The sequence below is a fragment of the Martes martes genome, assembly GCF_963455335.1.
Source record: "Martes martes genome assembly, chromosome: 17".
NCBI classification, from domain to species: domain Eukaryota; kingdom Metazoa; phylum Chordata; class Mammalia; order Carnivora; family Mustelidae; genus Martes; species Martes martes.
In genome coordinates, this window is record NC_137905.1 from 42,251,050 (window position 1) to 42,265,530 (window position 14,481).

General features: G+C 59.3%; 2 protein-coding genes across 4 annotated transcripts; both read left to right on the top strand.

The window, feature by feature from the left end:
* The first annotated feature begins 605 nt into the window (after positions 1-605).
* Positions 606-10,876, top strand: USF2 (upstream transcription factor 2, c-fos interacting). 3 transcript variants are annotated; one of them, XM_080827866.1, is made up of 10 exons: positions 606-1,154; positions 1,425-1,471; positions 1,580-1,698; positions 1,834-2,034; positions 2,450-2,600; positions 2,725-2,812; positions 3,088-3,146; positions 9,734-9,828; positions 9,995-10,123; positions 10,230-10,876. In XM_080827866.1, exons 1-10 carry the CDS (start codon positions 1,093-1,095, stop codon positions 10,317-10,319), a joined length of 1,041 nt encoding a protein of 346 aa, XP_080683992.1. In that variant the 5' UTR covers positions 606-1,092; the 3' UTR covers positions 10,320-10,876. The 3 variants fall into 3 exon arrangements, with proteins under 3 accessions (XP_080683992.1, XP_080683991.1, XP_080683993.1); XM_080827865.1 differs by having other exon boundaries at positions 754-1,154; positions 1,834-1,953; XM_080827867.1 differs by lacking the exon at positions 1,834-2,034 and having other exon boundaries at positions 980-1,154.
* Positions 10,877-11,414: 538 nt separating this feature from the next.
* On the top strand, positions 11,415-14,480 carry HAMP (hepcidin antimicrobial peptide). Its single transcript, XM_080827868.1, has 3 exons — positions 11,415-13,117; positions 14,123-14,182; positions 14,267-14,480. Exons 1-3 carry the CDS (start codon positions 13,028-13,030, stop codon positions 14,366-14,368), a joined length of 252 nt encoding a protein of 83 aa, XP_080683994.1. The 5' UTR covers positions 11,415-13,027; the 3' UTR covers positions 14,369-14,480.
* Position 14,481: the final 1 nt, after the last annotated feature.

Sequence of the window (14,481 nt, forward strand, 5' to 3'; positions counted from 1 at the left end):
TCTGCAAAAGGCCGCGTGTCCCGCTTTCTCCCAGGACTTGCATCCTGGGCCAGGAGGAAAGGACCGGCTTTGCCTTCCTCCCCGGGCCAGGAGTACGTGCCCCACGCTGACTCCGCCCGGCCCTGCGTGCGCGCCCCGGCCCCGCCCGGACGTGCGCATGCGCCCCGGACCTCCGCCTTCGCGCACCCCCGATCGGCCGCCGGGAGCGCGCGTGCGCGCTCCTCTCCCCTTCAACCCGGTTCACCTCCCCCCAACTCCGACCTACTTTACTGTTTCCAAACCCCGCAGCCTGCCTCGTCCCCGGCGACCAGAGCCCCTCCTCCGGGTCCCCCGGCGTTCTATCCGGGCCCGCGTTCCACTCGGGCGGCCCGCCGGCGGGTGCCGGGCGGCCGCGGAGGCGGCGACGGCGACCTCGCGCCCCGCCGAGACCCGGGCCCGCGCGCGCCCGCCCGCCATCGGAGACACACAGCGCGCGCGCTCCCCGGGGGCTGCCCTCCCCCCGCGCGCGTCGGCCCCGGGCTCGCGCCGCCGCCGCCGCCGCCGCCGCCGCCGCGCGCGCGCAGCTCAAGTAAAGGAGGAAAAAAAAGGGGGAAAAAATAGAAAGCAGCGGCGGCTGCAGCAGCGATCCGCCGCCGGACTGGGCCAGGCCGGGCGGCGGACGCGCGAGCCGGAGATCCAGGGGAGAGGCGGCAGCCATCCAGGGCGGGCCGGGTTAAAAAAAAAGTCGCGGCGGCAGCGGCCGCTGCTCAAGGAAGGAGGCCCGAGGGCCGCGTGCAGCGGGCGGGGGGCGGCTGCGCCGCGTCCCGGAGCCGAGAGCCGCCGGGAGCCGGCGGGCGGGCAGGCGGAGGCGGCGGCGGCGGCTGCAGGAGGAGCAGCGGCGGCGGCGGCGGCGGCGGCATCTCCTCCTCACATGACCCCACTGTTTGTCCCCGTGATCAGCGCGAGCGGCTCCCGTGTCTCCTCCGTCCCCTCCTGCCGCGCGGCGTGAGCGCCGGGCTCGGGGCCCCCCCCCGGCCGCCCGCCCCCTCCCCTCCCTCCCCTCCCCTCCCCTCCCCCCCCGGGCCCCGCGCCCCCCCCGCCCCCACCCCCCCCATGGACATGCTGGACCCGGGTCTGGATCCCGCTGCCTCGGCCACCGCTGCTGCCGCCGCCAGGTAAGAGTGCCCGACCGGTCCGTGCCCCCGCGCGCCCTGGCCCCGGCCCTTCGGCCTGGCGCCGGGGCCGCCATGATCCCGAGCGGCCGCTGGGCCCAGCTCAAAATGGAGGCTGCGAGGGAGGGGGGACCCGCGCTAATACCCTCGGCCCCGGGTCCTAGCGGTGCCCTAGCTCCAGACTCGGCCGGGCGGGACGGGGGCCGTGCACCTGGGCAAAGGGGCGGGGGCGCGGGCGGCCCTGACCCCCTCTTCTTCCCGTGTTCCCCGCAGTCACGACAAGGGACCCGAGGCAGAGGAGGGCGTCGAGCTGCAGGAAGGTGAGTGCTCGCGGGTCTCACCGGGGCCGCGGCCTGCGCCCGGGGAGGGGACTGGGGGCGCCTTGGCCGCGTGACCACTGACCATGCCCCCCCCCCCTTCGACCGCAGGCGGGGACGGCCCTGGGGCGGAGGAGCAGACGGCGGTGGCCATCGCCAGCGTCCAGCAGGCGGCGTTTGGCGACCACAACATCCAGTACCAGTTCCGCACAGAGAATAATGGAGGACAGGTGAAGCTGCGGGCCGGGAGCCCGCGGGCAAGTGGAGGGTTGAGCCGAGGGTCCGACCGGCGAGCTGGGAGGGGCTCAGACCTGGCCCCGGCCGGGACCCCAGAGCCGATCTCGCTGCTCTGCCGCCCCCTGCAGGTGACGTACCGCGTAGTCCAGGTGACTGATGGTCAGCTGGATGGCCAGGGAGACACGGCTGGCGCCGTCAGCGTCGTGTCTACGGCTGCCTTTGCGGGGGGGCAGCAGGCTGTGACCCAGGTGGGTGTGGATGGGGCATCCCAGCGTCCTGGCCCCACTGCTGCCTCTGTGCCCCCAGGTCCCGCAGCGCCCTTCCCACTGGTAGGTGCCCACAAGCCCTGGGGGGATGGAGAGGGGACACTGATGCTGTTCTTGGGAATCCCCAGAGGGTGGGGCAGGTGGCACACTGATGCTACCTTTAGACCATCAGGCAGGGTGGGTCAGATCCCAGTTCTTCGAGGTGAAACTTGGGTCAAGAGCTTTGAAATACCATTTTTTCTTTCCTTAAAATGGGGATGATGGTAACAGGGAAGTCTCCTAGATGTGAGAGTGGATCATGCTGTCAAATGATTGCTGGGCCTGTGCTCAGTACCCGGGCTAGGAGACAAGGCAGAGTGGCACACACAGAGGGGTTTCCCATGGTCCTGAGGGCATGGGGAACGTCCAACATGGCAAGAAGGGGATGGATTGGAACAAAGATGGCTAAGGGTGGCCTCTGTGTCCTCCTACTCCCCAGGCGGTAATCCAAAATCCCTTCAGCAATGGCGGCAGCCCGGCAGCTGAGGCTGTCAGTGGGGAGGCCCGGTTTGCCTATTTCCCAGCATCCAGTGTGGGAGATACCACAGCTGTGTCCGTACAGACCACAGACCAGAGCTTGCAGGCCGGAGGTAAAGGAAGGGCCAGGGCGGAAGGCAGGGGAGGCAGCAGGCTAGCAGGGAGGGAAGCCCCCCCCAGCTGTTTCTAAGTGCCCCTCCCCTCCAGTTTTCGCACTAACCCCTGCTTTCCCTGCAGGCCAGTTCTATGTCATGATGACGCCACAAGACGTGCTTCAGACAGGAACGCAGAGGACGATTGCACCCCGGACACACCCCTACTCCCCGTACGTGCAGGGGACCCCAGGAGCGGCTGGTGTCAGGGGGCCAAAGGAAGGGAAGGTTTTCTGGAATGGGAGCCAGACAGTTGTGCACACAACAAGCAGTCAGTATATTTTCTAGTCTGTTTTTGCTTCTTGAGGGTAAGCAAGGGAATTAGCATTTTCCCTCTTTTTTACACTGGAGTTCACTTTGCAGGAATAATTTTTAAATCTGACTGCTTAATAGATGTGTAGACAAATGGGACCTGAAAGAACCCGTGCTCATCTTTTTCCTCTTCTAGGAAAATTGACGGAACCAGAACACCACGGGATGAAAGAAGGAGGGCCCAGCACAACGAAGGTACAGTCCGGGTGGAGTTTCTGGGCCCCACAGGCACCACCAGGCCTGGTCCTTTGTGTCATAGATCGCCAGCACGCCATGAGTGCTTAAGACGTGTTTGGTGAATACTGGAAATGTAGAAACAGGTAGCAGTTCGTTGTCAGGAACAGATAGGCAGGAGGTATGAACTGGAGTTTGTTTTTTCGTGCTGGCTAGTGACCTTGAACTCACGGTCAGCGTCTTAAGTGGCAGATTGCATGTTTACCTGTGGATTTCCTGCCTCTCTTGAAAAGTCGGTTTGCTTTGGTTTCCCTAGGACTCACCTTCCCATGTGGCAGCTGTCGTGCTCTTGTCTGTCAGTTTCCCCTGTTCCCCTGCCCACCTAACTTCTAGAAGCAGCTCTGGTCTGCTGGGGAGCACGTCAGAGATTGCAGCTCCCAGAAGCTGTGCCCCTGGCTGGCCAAGGCTGGTGCGTCAAGTCCTTCCGTTAAACACCGGATCCCACCTTGAGGTCATTTTGGTTCATTTTGGTTCTTAATACTGTCTCTTAGTGCTCCGCCGTGTTCCCTCCTCCCCGTCATGGTAGCATGCATGTCCAGGGGAGCACTATGCCTAGACAGTCATCCCTCCGCGAGTGTTCCCTGAAGTTAGCATCTATGCTGGGCAGTGTGCACCCTGGACCGGTCTGGAGCCTAGTCTGAGGTATCAAGGAGGTGGTGTTTTTCACAGAGAGCTGGCGTTTGGGGGAACCTGTCAGGCAGAGGAGAGCACCGGCTGGAGGGAAGGCAGAATGGGATGAGGCTGCTTCGGGGAGTGCTGAGACAGAGGTTGTGAAGTGCTTGGGGGTGGGAGTGCTGAGACAGAGGTTGTGAAGTGCTTGGGGGTGGGGGACCAAGGAGGACTAAGGCAAGCGTTAAATGTCAGGGTGTGGCCTTGAGAGTCCTGAAGGTGTCCAGCCAGCTTTGGGCCTTTCCAGCTATGACCCGAGCAGCTTGCTGGGCTCAGCCTCTAATACATCTGTACCCCATATCTGCCTGGCTTTTAGGCCCTCGGGTCCTGGGGGTGATAGAACAAACGAGGTCTTGGCTCTCACAGTGTTCCTCCTGGTGAGAGAGACAGATTACACAAGGCTGTGGTGTGATGTGAGGTCATGTAGGTCCCCAGGAGGAGATAAGGCCCCACGAGAAGCTGGGGAGTGATAGCAGCAGGGCGCTCCGTGGGCCTCTCTGAGACGTGACGTTGGAGCAGAGGCCTGAACGGGCCAGCCAGGTCCCTGAGGAAGAGTCCCAGGCAGAGGGGTGAGCAAGTGCAGACCCCCAGGCCCGAGCCAGAGCAGACTGGGTGTGTTTGAAGAGGAGTGGAATTCAGAGAAGGAAAGAGGAAGTTGATGGCGATGCGGGAGGGCTGGCCAGGTCACGCGGGGCCTTGTAAGAACAGCATCCCTACTCCGTAGTTTTTATTCTAGTCAGAGGGGAAGCCAGCAGAGGGGTCTGTGTACGGAGGTTACAGGACACCAGAGGCTGGGACATCAGAGGCAGTGACTGTAGCTGTCAGCCTGAGACAGGACAGGGCATGAAGTAGGGGAGTGCGTGGGGCAGACGATTCCAAGACTGGAGAATCAGGGTTTCGCTGTGGCGTCAGGTTGGTTGGAAGGGAAGTGGGGAGGGTCCGAGCTTGGTTTTGGGGCGCAGTGTGTTTGAGGGGCCTCTAGTAGGCTACCCACACAGTCCTGGCCCGGCTACTTACTGGCTCTGTGACGTCGGGCTGCTTCTCAGTCCCTGCACCTGTTGAGTTGTGTGTGAAATGGCCTTGGCTCGACTTGCCCTGATGCTCATGGCCAGTTCTGCCGCTGCAGACACGCAAGCCTGTGGCCGCACAGTGCGCCACCTGGTAAGGCTGCAGCCTGTGACTCGGGGGTCCCCTCCACCCTGCTCTGCACGCTCTGTCTCTCACCTGCAAAGTCTTGAATCTTTCTCATCCTGCAAAAAGCGCTCAGCAGTCTTTCTCATAACCTTGTCCTTCCACTCGTGCTGCATCCCATTCTCTTGGCTCCCAACCTGCACATGTCTTTGACCCATCTTCTGCCCGTCCTCCCCAGACCCTGGGCCATCCGGCTCATTCCTCTACCAAAAGAGGTCCGTCTGAGGTCACCCGTGACGACCTCATTGCCAAATCCACTGGCTTCCTTTCCTGTCTGTGCTCCAAGCCTCTGACCCTGCCTGTTCCCCTTTCGGGAATGTTCCTCGCCACTCTGGGCACTCTCATTTTCCTGCACTCTGCTTTTCCCTCCCGGTCTGCTGAGAGCAGAGCCTCCCAGTAGCTCCGGGAAGCTTGTTAACAGTCACGATCTCCAGGGATGTCCTCTCAAGGTTCAGAACGAGTAAGTCACAGGAAGGCCCAGGAGCTTGGATTTGAACAAGTTACCCGTGTGATTCTTCCCATTGGGCAAGGCTGGAAACTGCTTTGACTGTTGGTGTCCCTAGAGGTCTGGCCTGTCTTCCGTTGGCCTCAGGAGAATTGAAGCCTTTGGGATGGTCAGCATCCCCCAAACCTGTCCCCAGTTGTAGGCATTCATCATTGCTCCAGAAAAGAGTGATTCGGACAAGGGGAGTCCTCCCAGGGCTCCCCGTCGCCCTGGCCCCTGGCTGTGTGCAAAGCTGTTTCTATTCCATTCTTCTCTTCTGAACTCCAGAGCCATAATTTGAACTACCCCTTCAAAATCTTCATACCTGGGTGTCCTTGAGACACCTCATAACTTAGCTTGTCCAAAACAAAGTCCGCCCCACCACCCCTACCCCCGAAGGCTCCCATGCAACATTTCCTTTTCCAGAGGGAAAAGACACCCCTGTTGGAATTACCCAAGCCAGCACCGAAAGTCAGGGCCACGCTCCACTCTGCCTGGGCTCCTTCCCTCACATCCACAAATCCCAAGATTCTGTGCTGAAGTAGACCTCAAATCGGCTTCTCTTTCTCCTTTTCTCCCTCTTTGCCCCTGTTTCTTGGGACCGTCGGAGCCCATCTCCAAGCCTCGTGGGGAACTGGAGCCTGTGGGGCCAGCCCATTGCAGCCGGGTCAGAATTTGGGCCCACTGTCGCCAGGGACCTCTGAGGAGCCAGAAGTCTAGATCTTTATGTGAAATCTGATTTTCAAATGCCGGGTGGGATTGCTTTTTCTATTTCATTAGTTTCTCCTCTCAATGTTGCTAATTTGTTCCATCTACTTACTTTGGGCATAATTAGCTTGGAGTTTTTTCCCTAGCCTTTCAAGATGATTTAAACCTTTCTTTTTTCCCAGCACAAGCCTTTCTAGTTGCAAATTTCACTCCAGTGCTGCTTCAGCCGAATCCCTTTGGATATATTGGTTTTCATCATCATTCAGTTAAAATACTTTTCCAATTTTCTAATGATTTCTTCTTTGACCCCTGGGTTATTTAGAAGTACATTGCTTAATTTCGGAACGTTTGTGGCTTTTCGGGATACTTTCTCGTCACTGATTTTTAATTTAGTTCTGTTCTGATCGGAAACGCACTCCTAGTATATAATGTCGGTCCTTTGAGATTTGTTGAGACTCGTTTTATGGCCCTGAATATGGTCTGTGTTGTGAAAGTTTCCACGTGTGCTTGGAGAGAATGTGTGTCTCTACCACAGTGTGGAGTGCTCCCTCGGAGTCGGCCAGCTCAAATTGATTAACACTCGTCAGGTTTTTTTTCTTTTCTTTTTTTTTTTTTTTTAAGATTTTATTTATTTATTTGACGGAGAGAGAGAGATGACAAGTAGGCAGAGAGGCAGGCCAAGAGAGAGAGGAGGAAGCAGGCTCCCTGCTGAGCAGAGAGCCCGATGTGGGGCTCGATCCCAGGACCCTGGGATCATGACCTGAGCCGAAGGCAGAGGTTTAACCCACTGAGCCACCTAGATGCCCCATTTGTCAGGTTTTCTATCCTGACTTTTTTGTCTGCTTGTTCTCTCTGTTACTGAGAGAGGAACATTAACGTCTCTAAGCTTGTCTGTGAGTTTGTCCGTTTCTCCCCTCTCCTGGAAGATTTCGCTTCTGGCTAGTTTTCAGTATCCTATGGGTGTAACTGAAGCTTGTCTCTGGAATAGACATGGCCTTGGTCTTAACTGGTCATCTTGTTTCAAATGTGCCAGGATGGTCTTCCCCAGCCACAGGCCTACCCACCGCACTACCTGCTCGGTGAAAGGGCCTGGGCCCATCAGCACGGCATTCGAAGCCTTCACAGCCTGGCCTTTCCCACCCCCAGCTGCCCCCCCAGAGTATATCCGTCCATTTCTGCATGTCCCACGCTGTCTGCCTGATGCCCCTCCTTTCAGAACCAGCCCAAATGTGCCCTCTCCAAGTCTTTCTCTGAAGGCCCACCACGCCCCAGCGCCATGCAGAAAGCATTGGTTCACCCTGGCATGCCCTCATTCACGTGGTGCAACCTTCAGTCTTAACACGCCAGCAGTATCCGTGTCCCCCGTTCACACGCATCGCATGGGGTGCCGCGAGCACCAGTGGGGCGGAGCCGGAGTCCGCTGCAGACTCCGGGCTTGCAGGGTGCCCCCCTGCACACCGTCAGGCAGGCAGAAAGGTTTTTTGGTTTTGGGTTTTTTGGTTTTTTTTTATTTTTATTTTATTTATTTGGGGGGGGGGGCAAAGGGAGAGAATCTCAAGCAGACTCCCTGCTGATTACAAGCACGACCTGGGGCTCAATCCCACAACCTTTGATATTGTGACCTGAGCCGAAACCATGAGTCAGACGCTGAGCCTCCCAGGCGCCCCAGGCAGGCAGTAAGTTTAAAGTGAATGCAAACTGGAGAAGATGTGTCTGCCCCCCACCCCCACACCCCTGCCCTCTGCTGGCTGGAAGGGAGGAATCCAAGGTAGGAAGCCTGGTTCCTGGGCTTGAGAATGCCAGACCGCATAAGGGGAGAGCAGGAAGCCGAGAGGCCGTCCGCTGTTGCGTTCCTCTGCTGAACCCTGGACATAGAGCGCACTGCTCTATTCAGGGATGGGGTGGCCAGCGCCGCCAGGCCCGGGCAGACTCTTGGTTCTACTGACGTATTTAGCCACACAGTTCCCAGGCTGTAGGACGTGGCCATCCTCCGTGGGGAGCTGCAACTCTCCCCACCGGTGATGGGACCTGGGCATTGCACACTCACCCCAGGGCGACCGGTGGCTGAAGTGGAGTCCTGGAGAGCAAGGGAGGAAGAGGGACCAGGGTGGAAGAGAGTCCCTGGAGGAGGGTGTCATAATCCAGGCTGGAGCAGGGGGAACCTGGACGTGGGAGGGGACTTTCGATGGGCAGGCAGAGCCAAGTGCCAGCAGCCAGCATGGGATTAGCCGATGAGCAACCAGGCATGTTCTTTGTGAGAACAGCGGGGTCAACGGCGGGGACCGGCCTCAGAGCCCATGAGGAGTGAGGGGTGTGATTCTGGCCCACCCTGCCTTTTCACTCTCGCCCAGACCCCTTCTGGCAACCCCCGCCAGCACTGCCCAGTCCTGAGAAGATACTCCTTTGCCTCGCTTTGCACATCCCACCTATAGGCGGCGTCTTTCCCCGAGCTGTCCTGGCAGGAGGGAGGAGGAGGGCGTGTGATGGTTGGGGAAGGTGACTGGGCCTTCTTGGGTGTGTCCACACCAGCGCGTAGGACTGCGCTTGAGTGTCCTACACTTGAGTGAGGAAGATTCTAGCCCAACTTTGCTTCTGTGGCCCCTGAACCCTGGTGTGAGGCGCCAGTGAAGGCCGACCCCAAGTAGCTGTCCCGTAAGGCTGTGACGTGAGCCCAGTGAGAAGCCGGAGGGAAGGCACGTGCCCCATCTGGATGGGGTACCTGCCACTCAGGTCGGCTGACAGAGTTTGGGTGAGATTGCTGAGTGTTAGAGAATTAAATCACAAGTCTGGATTTTTCAGAAGTCGTCTTCAATTGGCCTGTCAGCCCTGGCCTTCAAGGTAGAGTTCACATTGCTCTTGGGGGACCCAGTGCCTGGTGGGGCCAGGCCCCCGAGAGCCACAAGTGCCAGCCTGGGCAGCCTGGGAGTTGCTGCCCGGGCTCTGGAGAGGGATTTTAGCTAGGGGCGAGATGTGGTCAGACTGTGATTTTAAAGATAAAGGAAAAACAAACTTGGGGAGCCCAAAGCTCGAGGAAGGCCTGAGGACTGAAAAATGGAAGGCAGAGGCCGTGGGGGGAGCAGATGGGGCCGCGGGGGTCCTGTGGAAAGGGGCCCTGGCTCGTTCCAGCCTCCCAAGAACACAAGCCACAACTCCCATTTTCCAGAAGATGCCAATTATTACATTTAATTTAAAATTTAAATTTAATTTAAATTTAATTTCACATAACATTAATTTAAATGTTGGCTCCGATTTTTAAAATATGCCAGGCTGGTCAACAAAATGAACCCGCCGTCCCCAGCTGTTGATTCTGCCCTAAAGGTGTGTGCGTGGCCCTGAGGCCAAGACCTTGTTCCTCTGGAGAAGCAGCGGGACACGGGGCGCAGGTGCCTGCGTCTGGGCGCTGCTGGGCTGTCCAGGTCTGCACTGGTGGGAGAGCGCCTGGCACACAGGAAGGTTCTGGGAGCCCGGCCGCCGATGCTCCTCTTACCTCTTGCAGTGGAGCGGAGGCGGAGGGACAAGATCAACAACTGGATCGTCCAACTTTCCAAAATCATTCCAGACTGTAACGCAGACAACAGCAAGACGGGAGCGGTAGGTGCCCCCCGCTCCTACCCTGGCCCTCCAGACCCCCATACCGCCTGGGATGGGGCCCTGCCCCTTCGAGAAGGTCAGCCTGGCCTGGCCCCTGGGCTTGGGCAGGCACCATCCAGGGCCAGCTGGCGGGCGGCGCTCACTGGCGCCCTTGCCCACCCCCCAGAGTAAAGGAGGGATCCTGTCAAAGGCCTGCGACTACATCCGGGAGCTGCGCCAGACCAACCAGCGCATGCAGGAGACCTTCAAGGAGGCCGAGCGGCTGCAGATGGACAATGAGCTCCTGAGGCAGCAGGTGAGGGGCGCGATGGGCGGGGCCGGGGCGGAGCCAGCCCAGGTGTGGGGAGCCAGCCCTGGCTCCTCGTCCCCTGGCGGGTCCCCTGTCGTGTCATGTGTGCCAGATCGAGGAGCTGAAGAACGAGAACGCCGTGCTCCGTGCCCAGCTGCAGCAGCACAACCTGGAGATGGTGGGCGAGAGCGCGCGGCAGTGACACCCACCCTACTGCGCGGCGGGGGCCCCTCCGGCCACTGCCGCCCCTTCCCCAGCCCTTAGCACAGAGAGGGACAGACGCCCCTCCCCCAGCTGCGTTTTTTTATAGTAGATTTTTAACAAAACGGGGAGAAATAATGCATTTCTGTGGATAAGCACCCACTGCTCTCCTCAACTTGGGAAACGATATCCACCCTCCCCCTTCTGTCTGTCTCCCTTCTCCGGCCCCCATGAAGCCCCAGCACTTCTAGTGGTCTCGCCTGGAGGCACAAGGGACGAGGACAGAGACCCTGCCATATCCCGCTGCCTCCTTGGTCTCTAGAGGTACTGAGACAGGGTGCTTTAGGGAAGGAGGGGAGCCTTGAGGGGGCCATCCCCGGGGCCTGGACCTACGCAGGGAGGCCATGTCCCACCCCACCTCTTGTTTCTGGATCCCTGCTCCCCTTTGAGTGTGTGTGTGTGTTTTAATTTTCTTTATGGAAAAGTGGACGAAAAAAAATAGAGAGAGAGAGAGGTATTTAACTGCAATAAACTGGCCCCATGTGGCCCCGCCTTGTCTGTCTGTGTCTCTGTCCATCTCAGGTGTGGGGAGGGAGCCTGCCGGTCATGCAGAGCTCTGCAAAGGCAACTCCGGGAGCATGGCCTCGGTGTGTGCGGCTGTGGACCCCAGTCTGTCGGTCTGTCGGTTAGTCAGATGGGTGGAGAGATTAAGGACTATCCCCTTTGAGGCTCCAGGTGCGCATATGTGGTGTGGGGGCGTGGGGCACTAGGGTCAAGGACGTGTCTCATGTTTTCGGAGGAGAGGCTGGGGTCTCTCCTGTCATCTGTTACTAAAAACAGCACTGGCTTCTGACCCTGCCCTTAAGGGTTGAAGCCCTCCCCTCTGCACCAGCCAATGGTGGAGGCTGGCCTTGAGCCCCCCACCCCCAGGAAGGGCAGATGGCCAGGAAGCCGGGCTTGGCCCGGCAGCCTGTCGCCTCATCCCGTGGCTCTGGCGCCTGCACTGTGACCCCTGCCCCGGCTAGTGATGAAACCTGGCCTCAGCTGCGATGTTGTGCTGCCTGGGGCTGCTGGGGGATGCTGCTGCATCTCCCCGGGGCTGAGTGTGCAGCGCAGCCCCACGCAACCCTCAGGACGGAGGCCGGGCCTCCTGCTCATCTGGCCCAGCTCCCCATCCCAAATGCTCCCAACTGGTCTGCCCCCTGACGGGCTCTGTCTCCCTTTACCCCTCTGACTGAGGCCGTTAGAGTGAAGATGTTTGGCGCAGGGGGTGGCCTGCACTTCCCAGACCCCACTCCCCCCAACTTCTGTGGTTTTGAGTGGGCGTTGGCAAGCAGGTCAGGGCTGGGAGGAGTGTTCGTTCCTTGGCAGTATCACCCACAGGCCCTTAGGCTGGAGCTGACCCTGCCTGGGTGGTCCCCAAGTGAGTCAGGGAGGCAGTGGGCCAGAGGCCTGTTTTTGGAATCAGGGTTTGTGGTTTCCTGGACTACATGCACCCAGAGACAGCTCAGAGTGGATGGGCGTGAGGTTGCCAGGGCAGGCCACCTGCCTCCTCTCTCCATCAGTGACCTGCTGGAGAACTGGCTCTCAAGAAAAAAGGCCCAGGTTTATAGAGTCAGCTGATGTCTGGGGTTGAAATACTCCCACCGCTGCTGGATTTCCAGTGCCAGGGCGGGCCCAGTCTAGCACGTTCCCCTGTGCCCTCCTGTGCTTGAGGGGAGACAGGAGAGCCAAATGGTGAGAACACAGGCCCCCGAGTCAGGCAGCTCAGGCTGGAACCCTAGCTCTAGCCTAGCTCTAACCCTAGCCCTGGCCTCCGACCAGGGGAGCTTGAGCAGTGCCCCCATCTCTTCCTGCAGCTCCTTCTAGAAAGTGAAGATGACAGTCCAGGTGGGCACTGTGCTAAGAGGGAGCAGGGTCTGGGCAGCCAGGCCTTGGGGGATTAGTGGCGAAGGAGGCAGCTGGGGTCCCTGAATGCAGAGCAGAGCCCAGCACAGGGCCGGCAGGAGCTGCTCGGAGGACAGATGGCTCGGACGTGGGTCAGTACATCTGGCATAAAGGAGGCGGCGTCCAGTGTTAGCAACTAACGAATACTGTCGGCTCCTATGGGCAGAAGTTCCAAAGAATTTCTGATACTCAGGAGACCACCCGCACGCTGGGGGCTTGTGCCGACACAAACTTGTGCGTCTGGCTGCACAGTGTTTCCTGCTGGGATCTGTGCCCTGTGAGAGGGGGAGCCTGAAGCAGTAGGAATTACACTGGGCACCCTCGGGGTGGCCTGTAAGTGACGGCCAGCCTCCCAGGGGATGAGGACATCGAGAAAGGGTGGGGAATAGGAGGTCACTTCACTCCTGCTCATCGACCCGTTCAACTTCTGGGTCAAAGGGGGAAATTCTTTTTCTGAGGTCAACCGGGTGATGCCCTGTCAGGGAAAGTGTTTCCCAGGTGGCCCGTCTGTCCCACCCCCAGACACACCTCTGCTAAGGGTGACATAACACTGTTCCCTGTCACTCTGTTCCCGCTTATCTCCCGTCTTGCCGGCGCCACCACCTTCTTGGAAATGAGTTAGGACAAAAGGGGCGGGGGGGGGGGCGCTTAGCACCCCCGCCTCCTCCAGAAGCACCCATAAAAGCCACTGAAACGGGAGACCAGACACCACAGCCGGTCCTGAACCTAACAGCAGGACAAAAGAACAGCCAGACAGACGGCATGATGGCACTGAGCACGCGGATCCCGGCTGCCTGCCTCCTGTTCCTCCTCCTGGCCAGTCTGGCCAGTGGCTCGGTTCTTCCGCACCAGGTGAGTCCACAGGGCCTGGGTCCAGCTCAGCGATCGAGACCACTGGAGAGCCAGGCCCTTGGGGGGGCAGTGCCGAGGGCAGCTGGAGACCCCTCAGCATGGGGCAGAGCTCACAGCAGGGCAAGGGGGGACGGGGAGGTGCCCAAAGTACACAGCGGGGGGCCTGAGTATCAGGGACTGGAGGCCCAAGACGAATTCCACGGCGAACGGCGTGCCTGCTCGGTGCTAAGCCCCATTCTGGACAGTGGGGAGCGCACTGTGAACAAGGTAGAGTTTTCCTCTTGCAGAGCTTACATCCCAGTTGGGGAATTAGTCCCTGAACCATCAAAACATAAATGAGATCATTGTGTCTTGGTAAATGCTCTTCATGGATAACGGAAAATGATGATGATACTAGAGGGACCAGGAGGGGTCCGGGGAGGACTTCAGACGGGATGAAGGGCTGGCGGTGAAGCGGGGCTATATGGTGAGAAAAAGAAATTTGACCTAGGACTGGGAGGAAAAGAGAAAGGGACAGCAAGCAAAGGCCTGGGAGAGGGCAAGTGTGGCGAACGTCCCCAAGGATCAGAAGGTGTCATGAGTGAAGGGGACGGTACTTGGGGAGGAGATGGAGGAGCGGACGTGCCGAGTCTTGGGGACAACTGTGGAAATACGGACTTTGCTCCACGTGCCAGGGGAGCCCCCCAGGCCTTTAAGCTGACTGATGAGGCACGGGGAACAATTATGGGGCGAGACCCAGGAAGACTTGTTCCAGGTGGGGGTGGCAGCAAGTCAGGGAGGGCGACGTTCCCAAGGAGAGTAGCTGTGGAGAGAGGAGACAGATCTGGGGCGTCTATGGGAAGAGCTGTGTGAGCACGGGGGAGAAAAGGCCGGACCATGGGGCAGCTCCTAAGATACCCGCGGAGCCCCAGGACACCGACCCCTGGGGAGGAGCTGGTGTGTAGGGGCAAGTGTGAGAGCTCCGCTGGGCCCTGGCCATCCTCACCACCCCTTCTGCTCCCGCAGACAAGACAGCTTACAGCCCTGCAAGCCCAGGACACAGCCGAAGCCGAGGCTGGCTGGACGGTAAGAGCACCTGCAACCCCCTTCCGGGCCTCCCCAGCCCTTGCCTGGGCCCAAGGTCCGCTCACTCTCCCTTCTTCCCCACAGCCCACGCTCCTGAGGCTGAGGCGAGACACCCACTTCCCCATCTGCCTGTTCTGCTGCAACTGCTGTAAGCCATTAAAGTGTGGGTTTTGCTGCAAGACATAGAGCCTCCCCGGCCCGCCCCCCATCCTCCCTGCCCCTCGTATTTATCTGCCTCACCCTCCAACCCTCTGTGACCAGACTTGGAATAAAATGGTTCCGTCTGTTGTTTTCCACAC